The sequence below is a fragment of the Sander vitreus genome, chromosome 4, assembly GCF_031162955.1.
Source record: "Sander vitreus isolate 19-12246 chromosome 4, sanVit1, whole genome shotgun sequence".
Classification (NCBI taxonomy): domain Eukaryota; kingdom Metazoa; phylum Chordata; class Actinopteri; order Perciformes; family Percidae; genus Sander; species Sander vitreus.
Window position 1 is genome coordinate 20,252,726 of NC_135858.1, and position 13,707 is coordinate 20,266,432.

Consider the following 13,707-nt stretch of genomic DNA (forward strand, 5'->3'; position numbering starts at 1 on the left):
ATCATTTTCTTCAAAGAGGGCGCCTCTTCCCTTTCTGTAGCTTTGCTTCACGCTCCGGGCAATCATGTGATCCGACCCTGCTTCATTCCAGATGCGTCAAGCTGCAGCAAGGAGGAAACAGAAAATACTTCAATCTAAACTTCTTAAACTAAAAGCACAACATTTCTTTTGCCTCGATGAGACAAGTTACTGTAATGGAAGAGGGATGAAGAAAAAGAAAGTTCTACTTCACAAATCTGTACTCATTATTCAGACTTTTTTCATAGTCTTTAATCATTGTAATTGAATATAATTTCTATTTAAATGAAACCGTCTGCAATGTTTAAAGGGCAAGGGAAATGTCTTTTTGTTGGACATAACAACTCATCTGAAACATGACAAGGGACCCCACCTAGACCTGTTTTTTGTTTTTGTAAGTGGCCACATGCCAAAAAGGTTTGGAACTACTGGCTTCATCTTGAACAATGTATTTGAGGATTGTATCATTGTTTTTTATGTAGAATCTTAATTTGAAAAGTAACTAACTATGAAGTACAATATTTGCCCTTTTAATAGTAGTGGAGTGGAGTAAAAGTGCACATGTATTTAGTTACTTTCCACCATTGCTTTAACTTAATGAAGTCCATGAGTGAATCCCATCTTTTCCTAATAAAGTGACTTATCGGTATTTAATCAAATCAATTCAAGTTTAATTGTCACATACAATTTATTTAAAGTGATGTATAGTGACATTTTCAGATGCCTTCCTCAATAATGAATGTAAAATAGAAAGGCTACATGAAATGAAAAAATTTATGAAAAATAATATATAATATAAATATAATATATTTATCATTATAAATTACTTTATAGTCCTTATCACTGTATGAGAGTTGTTTTTTTTGTATTCCAACAGAGTAATGGGCTCTGTATATTATTGTGAAAGTTCCGACCGGAAGTTGAAATTCTCGTCACGCGAAGCTTGACCACTGTTCTTCGTTCCCAGGGTTCCGTGAGAGCCGTTTGCCCCACCCCACCTCAACGCTATCTATCTCAATATACAATCCTCAGAGAAAAAAGGGGGCAAAAATAATTTAGAGTAACACCGCAAAGAAAACGATTCTCATTTCCCCGAGCGGTTCACCGGAGCAGACGCGGCCTCTCGGCGGTGAAACATAACTGTCTCGCCGCTGGACCAGTGATTGAAAACACCGCGGTATGTTCATCATGCACATGTAACCATAATCTACCACACGGATTCAAAGGGAATACAAAAATCTGAGAGACTTGACAGCGGGCTGTATCTGCGCCAAACGAGAATATAGCGGATGATTTCCCCACGAATATCACCTGGATGTCGAGATATATTCAAGGACATCTAACTGCCAAAAAAAAGAAGCTTTACGATGTGAGGAGAAATACAAATTAACGTTACAGAAAGAATAAGGACGGAGAAGGGGCCTTTTGGGTTTGGTCAAACCCTCCGAAAAAGCAAGCTCCGGCATCTGTTGACGGAGAGAGGAAATCATTTTGACATCGGCTAACAACTGGATATTATTGATAAGGTTGCTAACATCAACGACTACAACTCCCCCCTCCCCTCCTCCCAAAAGAAAACTGTGTATAATGTGACGGACTTGCAAGACTGTTGTGATAGAGAAAGAAGCCCCATTGTAGCCTGATGATTCACATGCCGTCATTTTAAAAGGAAATATTTATTTTTAATTTCCCCCCTATCCGCCCTCTGATGAGCTTTGATTAGGTGGATTGCAAACAACATCTAAAGATAATAACATAAAATATATATCTGGGGGGGGGGGGGGGGGGGGGGTGGGGGGGGGGAGGTCGAGAAAAATAGGATTGTGAGTGGAAATGAATTGGATGGCAGTGTGAGAAAACTGCCGAAGATGGGCTCCAGAGGAGACATTTGCTAAGAAAATTAAACAAAATAGCGTGAATATATTTATGTGTTTTAAAAGACAGCGTATAAAATTGAAAACACATTTAAACAAACAGGACCACCGACATTCATTCATGTACATTGCAAGGCTGGAAATTTCATATCCACTCATATTAATGTTGATGACTTCATTGCGGATTTACAGTGAAAAACGCAAGAATCAAGCGTCTGAGAGGGCGGCATCGTTGCCCCGCTTTTTATTTTGTTGAGTGATCTCATGTTGAGGAATTGCCAGTAAATATCCACATCCATCCATAAATATTGTGCCAAAGTCTGGTGGAACCCACTGTCTACTAACGGGTTTACATCTTGTTTTATCTGGCAACATAAATGCCACCCATTTTGAGACGGGTGTTCCTCTGTTGGGCCAGTTTAGGAATTTAGGGTTGATTGATTTGCTTCTGATCAACACCCTCCTTCCTCACTCACCTACCTACCTACCCACCCACCCTGCCTCCCCCTGAACCTATTACTGGGGTTTTGGGAAGATGGGCTGTCTTGGCAATAGTAAGACTGAAGACCAACGAAATGAGGAGAAGGCACAGAGGGAAGCCAACAAAAAGATAGAGAAGCAGCTGCAAAAAGACAAACAGATATACCGGGCGACTCACCGGCTACTACTATTAGGTAGGTTTTGTGTGTGTGTTTTCTTCTGTTAATACACATGTAATAGAGATTGTTTCAGATTGTACCCATGACTTTTTCCCCCCCCCCAGCGTATAACAGTGAAGCATCAATATATGATGCAATGACATGATGTCACTACACCACCAGCTTTTACAGTGTCTTGACACAGGACAGTTGAAAAGCTGGCCTGTGTCTGCTGCATTCATGGGTTAATATGGAGCATGATTACAAAACATGTGAGAGATGGTGGACAGACAGACAGCATTTGTGTGAAGGCAGCATGCAGAGGCTGGGAGGTCTTTTCAGACGTACAGGACAGCACAGGCAAACTGTGTGTTTGTGTGTTCAGTGTGGATTCACCTTGAGTCATTTAGGCCTATAGACTTAATGTTTGATGCTATGTTTCAGACTCCATACTCACCTTTGCATAATCCTGTCTACACCAGCTACTGGACAATGGATATTCTAATCAGTCGTTGACTATTATTAATTTTAAAACATGCCCGTTCGAACGGGACGATTGCTTGGCCTGTGGTATTGCTGCTTGCAGCTTTCTTGAGAACCGCTCATCCACAACTACAAACTCGACACTGCTTTCTTGGGTCTTGAGCAGTATACCTGCCATAACATAGTTGCGTCACATACCCAAGTCCTACTCACAGTCAGAAACACCGGTGAAATGCACTCTGGTTCACAGAAAAAAACCACCAAGAGCAGACTTTACCATTAACGAAGGTAGGCAACTTCCTGGGGGCCCAAGGTAAAAGGGCCCCAAACAGCTTTAGATGTATTATGTTTAGTCATAAAAATATTGAATATGTTACTATTCTAAGTCATTGTACCCCAAAATAACTTACAGAAGGGCCCAAAGCAGTTAAAAAAAAGCTGTATACTGTGGACGGTTGGCTCAGTGGGTAGAGCAGGCGCACATATACTGAGAGGTTTATGCCTCGACGCAGAGGTCCTGGGTAAAAGAAAAAAAAGAATAAAGGCAGAAATACCCCAAAAAAACAAAACAAACTGTATACTAATAACATAGAAAAACATTGTACTACTACATTAACTTGACAGAGAAATGTTTCTGGTTACATTGCAGATTCAGATTTTACTCACAAAATATAATAATTAAAAGCTATAGTGCGTAGTTTCTGTCGCCCCCATGAGGAATTCTAAGTAACGACAACACTATCGGCGCGTCCACATGATACAAGCCTTCCGTGATCGTGCACACGCCCCCACCGCTCCTCCATGCAGTTGCTGCAAATAGCCAAGAACGACAAGGAGGATAAAAACAACATGAAGTAAGCATTTAAATAAAAGTTTTACTTCAGAAAAAAAGTTTTGAGTTGCCAAGCCTCTTGAAGTATGGAGAGCAAATTAGGATTACTATTAGGATTACTATCTTCCCTTGAAAGACTGTCCTGTTCATATTAATCTGAAATTGATCCCAGATCACTGTACACTAACACCCAGGCTCTAAATTGCAGGCCTGTAGCCTAGCTCCTTGTGTCCAGGCTAGGCTTTCTCTTTTTCATTGTTAACATGTGTGACTGTCTAACACATTTTATCATGCCGGTATTATGGAGAATGACATTTTCTTGATTCTTAAAAGTATTTATCAGGGCTTAAGGACATCTCACTTCTGCTCAAAGACGAAGAAAAAAACACTTCTCCTACCTACAGTCTCTTACCTAAATGAAAGAACAGATGTATTATCAGCAAAATGTTACTAAAAATTATTAAAAGTACTCATTCTACAGAAAATGCATCATCTTTTAGATTGTTAGCACTGATGCAACAATGCATAAGTAGCATTTTACTGTTGTGGCTGGTCGAGGTAGTGTTCCTTTTTTTGTGTTCATTTTTTGGACTTTTCTCTTGTCTTTGCTACTTTGTGAAATAATGGATTATGGTCATTTTGGAGGAGAAATATATTTTTGGTGGAACTGCTAATAATTCAATCAATGCTAATGTGAAACATGACAAGACCCCAACTACACTGTTTTTTTGTAAGGGGACACAAGCTAAATACAATAGGTTGGGAACTAATGTTACTTAATATTTAACAATTCATTGTATTTTATAAGCTTATCATGTAAAATCTTAACCTGAAGAGTAACTACTAGTAACTAAGACACCAAAGTGCCTTAAAACATAATCCACTAGTTTTAGATGGATCCCCATTCTGGATGTTTGAGTCGGTGCCCTTTTGAGGAGGTTTTGTACTGTAACTCTTAAACATTTTTCTGTCCTTTTTTTACTTTCAGGGGCTGGTGAATCTGGGAAAAGCACGATAGTTAAACAGATGCGAATATTGCACGTTAATGGCTTCAACGCAGAGTAAGTGTTGGTTTCCCTCCATGTTTTATTCTGTATCTCTGTTGTCAATCACACACACTCATACAGCGCACTTCATCACTAAACCACTATAGACAGTTATGGTGGTTTTATTTACAGAATGTAGCTGAGAAACTGATAATTAGGATTTATTGGGTGATACAGGATCAGATGTGAAAATATTTGTTGTCCAAATACCTTGATGATGTGATGATGTTTCGGGGAGGTCTACTGGTGCATTCACAAGATACACATGATAGACCGGTCCATGATAGACAGGTCTATGTTACTCAGCTAGAACAGTAAAATGAGTTGGTTAATTTGGAACTTTAGTGTCAGCAAATCGTCAAACAAAATGCCAATTAATGAAGACACATCCGCACAAAGATTCAACAAACAGCATGACTTTTAAAAGACATAGATATTGTTATAAATCACTGGATAGAAAATAATCGATTGATCATTTCAGTTAGTTTCTCAAGCAAACATGGAAAATATTCCCTGGTTTCAACTTCTCAAATGGGAGAATTTGCTGTTTTTAGTGTGTTTAAATATCATATTTATTCAGTTAATATTACAGTTAACTAAATGTCTTTGGGTTTGGACTGTTGGACAAAACAAGACATTTGATGAACTTGTGATGAGCTTTTCACTATTTCACTATTGAGAAAATAATCAGTAGATTAATCAATAATGGGAATAACAATATTACAATGTTCCAATCCTAGACAATATTATATCCTCATATTCATAATATCCATAACACTTACCTTATCCTTTACAACACATGCAAACAGCCAGCTCCAATACTAAACATAGAACTAACAATAATCCAAGTATAAAACATCTCACCATTCTTGTAGCTATAAAAAAACTTGTCCTCTTATTTTGTAACGTTATTAGCAGGAAAATGTCAGATGAATTTCTAGTAGGGCTGTCAAACGATTAATTTTTTTTAAACGCGATTAATCGCTGAATTTCTATAGTTAATCGCATATTTTATCACATGATTAAAATTCTATTATTTTGCATTTCAGAACAGTTTTTAAGTACATAATAACAATCAAAAGCAATTTTTACCAGTGTATCTTGATTGGGAATCAAATGAATGCAAAGAAAGTTACTTTATGAACTTTACTTTAAGATTTGTATTTGTTATTATTTATTTACTGTAAACAAAAGAAAAATGTGTAAATCTGTCATTATTGCAGAATTCCTCCAAGTACCTAACTAAAAAACTAAAAATCCCCATCCTTACTAGAGTCAATATAGTATTTAGTAACCCCTAAATAATGTTGATTACTCACTGACGTCCAGTGATCGCCGGTTAATGAGACAGCATTTGCAGCACCTTGCAGCAGTTCCAGTTGGGCTGCTTTCTCCGTGTCGTACAGGCTGTGTATCCGTGAAAACTACTGTCCCCTTGACGGCAATGAGACAGGTCAGAACATAGACCCAATAACAACCGTAGTACGTCTTTAAGACCCGAGTCTTCTACGATGCTGACAGGTCTGCATTTGCCACCCATTTCGCAAGAGCTGTAGTCATTTTTTGGGATTTGGTTTCATCCACAGGTCGGCAAGTACCATGCCGGTGAATGCTACAATTAACTGACAACATAAGTTATACGAGTTACAGTTCTCAAGGACGCACGCACACACGGACGCGACAGCACAGTCTCTTTTTCCTTTCTCTCAACTTTTCCGCTGTGTGTCGCGCGTACCCGGTCACGGTGTGAACTGTACTACTATGCCTAGCTCCGTAGGTGGTAGCTCAAGCTTGACGTGCTTCGGTGATATTTTAATTCGGCTTTACACAATGTGCATATGGCTTTCAAGTTGTCTACAAGCCGTCCAGGAGTTTTGGAAAATAAAAAGCGCCATTCAGGATATCATTGCTGCTGTCTTTCTCCATCATGCCTGCAGCCTGCAGCAGCAGGATGTGTTACGAGGAAGTGGCAGCTTGATGATAAGTAACGGTGCTGCAAAGGGTCAAAATAGTAGCCTGTTAGGCACAACGCAAAGCCGAGTGAAGTGTAAAATAAATTAATAAATGCCGGCATGCGATTTAAAAAAAATTAATCGCATTGCCTCGACCCTTAATCGCATCGCGATTAACGTGTCAATGCTGACAACCCTAATTTCTACACATAAAAGGATCTTCATTGACTGAAACTGATCGCCTGGCTAGTAAACAAATGTTTGTTTTTTACATTTCTATTGGCATGAAGGGATAGACTTTTTCATAGTTTTTTTTAAACTATCTGATATGAAGTTTCTGTAATGTTTTGGAGTAAATACTCCCAACTTTGCATGACATAAGAAGAATTCTTTATCTGTTTCAGGTTTTCATATTCATTCACATTTCCCTTGATGTTTTCTAGCCCCCCTATCTTGTGAATTTCCGAAAACTCAATCTCAAGTTGATGCAATGGAAACAATTGTCCCATTTTTCTATTCTTAATCATCTGTTTCCTAGAAAGGGGTTTTGGGGTAGGAGCATCATCATGTGCTTATTTTTGGGTCATGTTGAACAGATGCTCCTCACAGACCCAGACGCTTTGGTGTAATGACAAATCCACAGTTGGCTGCCACTCCCCAGAAGCGTTAAGCTCCAGGGTTGTTTGCGCTCTTTGGGCCCGGGGGAGTTCACCTTGCTGGGTTTCCCCTCTGGGTGCAGGCCTGGCAGCGCCAGGTGCTGGGAGGATGAGGAGGATAAGGACAGGGGGAGATGATGAGGAGTGACACAGTAATATAGGAGGCATGAGGGTGAGAGAGGGCCAGTGCTTTTTTGTTTTGTTGTGAAGGTCCAATGTGAGGAATGTAGTATTTCTCTCTCTGTCGTACTGCGGTCGCTCTGAGTGAAATAAAGGAACGAGGAACCGAGAGAAGCTCTCTAAAACCACTCTTACAAAGTTCAAACATCTCCTTCCTTTAAGGAAATAATCCGATTGAGGGTGTTTCTTAGCCATTTTGTTTAGTAATCTAAAATGTTAAAGGGGCTGTACTTGATATTCAGAACATTAATGTAGCAGTAAAAAACTCTTTGCTATGTAAAGATATAGTGGAGTAATAGCGTCCTGAGCAGAGAATGAAGTCACACTCCCTCTGTGTGTGTTATAATCAGTGCTTCTCTGTTCTTTGTTTTTGATAGCCGGTCCGGTCTTGTTAGTGCATGTTAGTGCCTTGTGCGTTGGTGTCAGATGCCGAGGGCTGTGACAAAGAGTCGGTATTTGACGAGTTTGGGAACGGTCTGTGAGAGTCTTGTGGAGTCAATCCCAGACCCCTTTTTTCCCCCTAAATATCGAGTATTCTGATCACTGGTTTCCCTGACTTTGAGAACTTTTTGCGGTGGAGTCAGAACTAATACGCTAAAAAAGTTGCAAGAAACCTAAGAACCAAGGCCCTCTGTTGTCTTAGAGCGTCTCTATTTATTGTGAGAAAAATATATATTGTAAAATAGGGCTGCAGGTAACGATTATTTTCATTATCTGCTGATTATTTTCTCAATTAATGATTTGGTTTACAAAATGTCATAAAATGGTGAAAAATGCCCGTCAAAGTTTCCCGGAGCCCAAGGTGACATCCTCAGATGTCTTGTTTTGTCCGACCAGCAGTGTAAAACCCGAAGATATTCAGTTTATTATCATAGAAAAAACTAAGAAAACCAGATGATCACATTTAAGACCCTGGAACAAGGGAATGTTTGACATTTAATTCAGTTTTTTATCAAAAAACATTTTATTTTCTGTCAGTCTACTAATACATTAATCGACAAATCGTTTTGTGAAAGCATTTGTCTGAATGTTCCTTCCTGAAGAGTTTATTCCAAAACACTGCAGCAGTATTATCAGTTCAAAATGTGATTTTTCAAAATTTCCTTTATCTTATCTCATCACAGGTCATCATTTTTCAGACTCAGTTTTAGTTTAATCTCCATGTTAGTTTGACTGATCTTCTCTCGCTTATATAACAGCTAAACCAGAGTAATGTATATAAATATACTGTCATGTATCACAATCCAGCACCAAATGTCTGACGGGATTTTGGCTTTATAAAATTATGCTGGTGTGGTATTATTAGAGTTGTGATGCCGTTTTTTACCCTGATAATCAGACTAATGAATGTTATTCAGATTCACATAATGTTCATTTTCTGTTTGTGAAGGGAGGTTATTTTGTTTTTCCTGAACCAATCACATCAGTTCTCGTGACATCGGTCTATCCCTAATTAAAGCTGTGGTAGCAATTATTAGGAGCAGTTAACATAACGTTTTTCACGTCAAAACAAGAAATACGTAGACACAGGAGTTGCTTTTTCTGTAAGTCGACTTTTAAGCTCAGTAAAATGAATATCTAACTTTTTGGTCATCGTATCCTCATTATTATTATTAATTCCTCTGAAGTTTTATATCGTCTGAAAGCACCAATCGTCATCCCACAAACATTTTTATATGATCGATATTGAGATATTAGGTTATAGATATCATGACAGTATCACCAAATACTAAAAGACAACAAAGATGCTCACTAAGAAAAGAGAGAATTGTCCTTAAGACATATATTTCTCCATTTCAAGGCTGAGACTTTGTTGTCCTCCACAACATCCTAAGTCAGGGTAAAGTTTCGATTACAGCAGCATGCAGCAACACTGATGGTGTTACTTTTTCACAAAAGTCATTTAAAACGGAACACATTCATCCATGCTCTTAATTTGAAATCATTCTGCTCAACATGAGTATTACAGGCTGCTCTAATGTCGACAACATGTACTGCACAGCCCTCAAATGTAACATGCATGGGTATCCTTGGTGTTGCTCTGATATACTGAGTTATTTTGCTGTGGGTCATTCAGAAGAAATCACACTATGCAGTTACCTAATTGTGTAAGCAGCTCTAAGGTTGTTTCATTTGGGGAATTTCAGTATCAAATCTGACTTGCCAAACTTGTCTTTTGTCTGGATTCTGAAAGACCTGTGTGACGTTAGACCTTTACTACTGGTATCAGTGAAGCCCACAGATTGCATAAACTTGAGTGCCATGCTGTGTGTGTATGTGTTTGTCTTTAAGACAAAAAGTGGATGACAATACGGAGCATATCGTATTTGCTAATACTTTGGATCCTACGATGTGCTCATGGTAGTCTGTAGTTTAATATTGGACTTAAAAACACTCTACGATGTACAGTAACAGTCCGTGTTGTCCTCCACATCTCCACTCTGCTGTTTTCTGTTTAATAAATGTCATTGCCAGAATGAAGACAAGTTCTGCTGATTCGGTATCAGCAAGTAGACTCCTGCACTCGGTCAGCCAAATAAAGGTATCTGTGCATCTGGAGCAGCCATAATACTGATGTCTGATAAAATTCACCTCCAGGCTGACAAAGAGAGGTTTATGTTACACAGCAAATCCCTACCAAAATCTGCTGGCACTAACACAGAAAAGAAACTGTTTCATCTAAATACGTTAGCTACGTTATCCATATTTGGATTTACAGCTGATATACTGTATATCCCCATGGAGCCATATTTTGGAAATAATAGTAATGTTTTTATTAGCATCAAAGTGATTGACCTTTTTGACTGTTGATAATCGACTCGAGGTGATAGTGCTTAATTCTTGTAATTTATGCTTTTGTGTAATAACATGAACCCTTCTTTGTTCTTCACAGGGAGAAAAAACAGAAAATACATGATATTAAAAACAACATTAAAGAAGCTATAGAGGTAAGCATGTTTTGTAGTGCTTTTCCCTCCGTATTTGGAGCAATGATGACAGATTTGCTAAAAGGTTACAACCTGGAGTCCACAATGCCATGTCTGTTTGTCATAAAGTCAAAAAAAAAGTATTACTGATGTTATGCATAAAAGAACTTTACTTAACTGATTTTCTGAATGCTATTAAAATACTAAGTAATCAGTATTTATTAATCAGAAGTAAAAACTTCATGCAGCACTTCACCTTCAAAATAAACATGTAGCTCATTAAAATGAAGCTCTCTCTGTCGTGTGGATGTAAAGGAGCTTTAACCCTTGTGTTGGCTTCCCTTCAACCTTGAAAAAAACACTTTTTGTGACACCTTTTTTTTCCACAATTTTGTTTTGCTTTTTCCAACGTTTTAAATTTAAATTTTTTTCTTCTACACATTTTCAGCGCTTATTTCTACGTCCAATATTTTCTGATATAAAACAAAAATTTAAAACGGGCCAATGGACCCAAAGTCAACACAAGGGTTAAGACGTAAATGTAAACTAAAAAGGGTTGACTATTAACCCTGTTGTGGGTTTTTCTAACAAATTATTGTATTAGGTTTTCTTCTTTTGTTTCCACCATCCAGACGATTGTGGCTGCCATGACTACGCTCACACCGCCATGCCAGTTAGCCTGTCCTGCAAACAAATGCCGAATCGATTATGTCCTGAACCAAGTAAACCAGAAGGATTTTGAGTTTCCTTCGGTAAGTTGCACCTTCAATCCTTGGATCTATTGACTCTCTGACTTCTGCAATACTTTGTTTCCTTTTTTCAACTGCAAGTCCCATTTTATACTAATAATCTCTTAGTCTAATGTCACCTGGAGGCCTATAAGTGTAGTATCATTAAAGTATCTCATCTTATTACCAGAGGCAGTATTTGGCAACAATTTTGATAGTCAACTAATTATTGAATTAGTTTTTATTAATTATTTTAATTTTAATTTATAAAAACATAACTTAAAGCAACTCTATGTAACTTTTCCCGCTTCGGTCCCCCTACAGGTTGGAAGAGTTATTGTCCATTACATTACATTATGCAAGTTTGCCAGATCGGGTAGCGGATCTATAGTTCGAATGAATTGGACAATCTAATGTAATGGACAATTCCGCTTCCGGAGGGGGACCGAAGCAGGAAAAGTTACATAGTGTTGCTTTAAGTAATGTTTGAACAAAAATCCCAAAACGTCTATGGTTTCATCTATGATATTTAACTGAACTGGATTTTGGACTGCTGGTTGGACAAAACAAGACATTTTCCACTATTTTCTTTTAAACATTAAGTAGACCATATCATCTATTCATTAAAATAATGGTTAGATTAATTGATAATGAAAATGATGCTCAATTAGTTGAAGCTCTAAACTTATACCCCTTTCCTACTTGCCAAAAAACCCACTAACACCCACTAACATCTGGCGTTTGTCTTTAGTGGGAAAGATTACAAGCGGCATTCACTCCTGGGACAAATGACTGCACTAGTCACAGTATTTATCGGCTCCAGCTTCTATCGGCAGTGATGAAAACATGACACCTGGGTGGACATGCAAATTTTCGCCCCTTTTCCGGCGTGATGCTATGATGTGCGTCGTCTTCAGCGGGAACCTTTGTTATCTCAGCTACAAATTCCGTCCGTCTCCCCCTAAGCAGTGCTTGCACATCGTCCTAACTTAGTCTGCCAGGAGTTTAGAAGAGAGACTGAAGTAGATATTTAAAAAAGCTTCCATTTGTATACATGTTTTTTTTTTTTGTTGTTTTTTGTTTGTTTTTGTTGTGAAATTGGTCTCAATGTCTCATTATAACTGCTTTTAAACGTCATGGAGTACCATATCTAGCCTGCCAAGCAGGTCCCCTGGCACTATGTGCTATAGATGAGTATGGTACCTCCCACGGCAGCCTTTATGAGTCCGCCCTGTGTGTTTGCACAGTGATTAAGTAATTCGCAGGTGTGCTTCCGCTTGGGAGGCTGTTAATTGAATGAGCCTCTCACCTGAGAGATCCACACTGCCTATTAACACTGATTGTCTGTAATAACCCTAAATGTGTCTAGAGGGACCTGTCCTCCAGAAACACTGAGACTCAGAGGGATTCCCCCCTGAGCTGCAGTCTGCTCCCTGCACCCTCTCAGAGACTCACTGCATTGTCAGAAATGGTAATAAGACCATAACCGATTAGGATAAAACTTTTCGATTTAGCTGAAACACTCAGTCGAGTACCGTAATAGATTAGTTGATCGACAGCAAACAAAGTATGTGACAGTTTTGATGATTTATTTCACATTCCCCCTTCTTAAAAGTGATACTTTTCTGCTTTTCTCTGTTTTATATAATTGAAAATTTAATATTTTGGGGTTTGGGACTGCTGGTCGAACAAAACAAGACATTTGAACACGCCATGTTGTGCTTTAGGAAATTGTGATAAACCAAGTAATTGAGAAAATAATCAGCAGATTAATAGATAATGAAAAAGATCACTAGTTGCAGCTCTATTAAAAAAAACAAAAAACAACAACATAATGTTTGGTATATTTCAGTATATCAATAAAAGATCATGACCAGCAGTTCAAAACCCCAATAAATCATTTATTTTAAATTTTAGTCAACATCAAAGGGTTTTCAAAGTTAAAATCATGCACATCTGGATACTTTGATTTGATATGGTGGTCTAAAAGAAGCATGTTTCTCAAATTTTTAAAGAGTGATATGTAGCTTTAATCAATCAGTGGAACAAACATTTAGAGAATTGAAGTGACATTTAAGCTGTTTTCTAATATGGGAAAGGTTACGTATAGAGGATGAAGAACTGTGTCCTACCTGTTTTTTTTCCCAGCAGGATAGCTTCAGTGTTTAAACTGGTTGTTTCCACCATATAGCTTTGTTTTTAGCAGCTGAGTTTCCAGTAAAAAGTGAGTGTATTTGCGTGTAAGCAAAAGGAAGTCTCCTGATATCGTCTCTGCAACTTCATGGCAAATTTATCATGCGGGCCTATTTCAAACTGACCCTTCCCTCGGGCAATCAGTCAGTCACTTCCACTGAAGAGGGAAAGACCAGCACT

General features: G+C 38.3%; 1 protein-coding gene across 2 annotated transcripts in view; it reads left to right on the plus strand.

Moving 5' to 3' along the window:
- The first annotated feature begins 1,804 nt into the window (after positions 1 to 1,804).
- LOC144517090 (guanine nucleotide-binding protein G(s) subunit alpha-like) overlaps positions 1,805 to 13,707 on the plus strand; it is a 31,362-nt gene continuing 19,459 nt past the window's right edge. For both annotated transcript variants that reach the window (XM_078248942.1, XM_078248943.1), the window contains exons 1-4: positions 1,805 to 2,566; positions 4,834 to 4,906; positions 10,573 to 10,627; positions 11,239 to 11,358. In XM_078248942.1, coding sequence (XP_078105068.1) covers positions 2,428 to 2,566; positions 4,834 to 4,906; positions 10,573 to 10,627; positions 11,239 to 11,358 — 387 coding nt within the window. In that variant the 5' untranslated portion in view covers positions 1,805 to 2,427. The remainder of the gene's footprint in view (positions 2,567 to 4,833; positions 4,907 to 10,572; positions 10,628 to 11,238; positions 11,359 to 13,707) is intronic.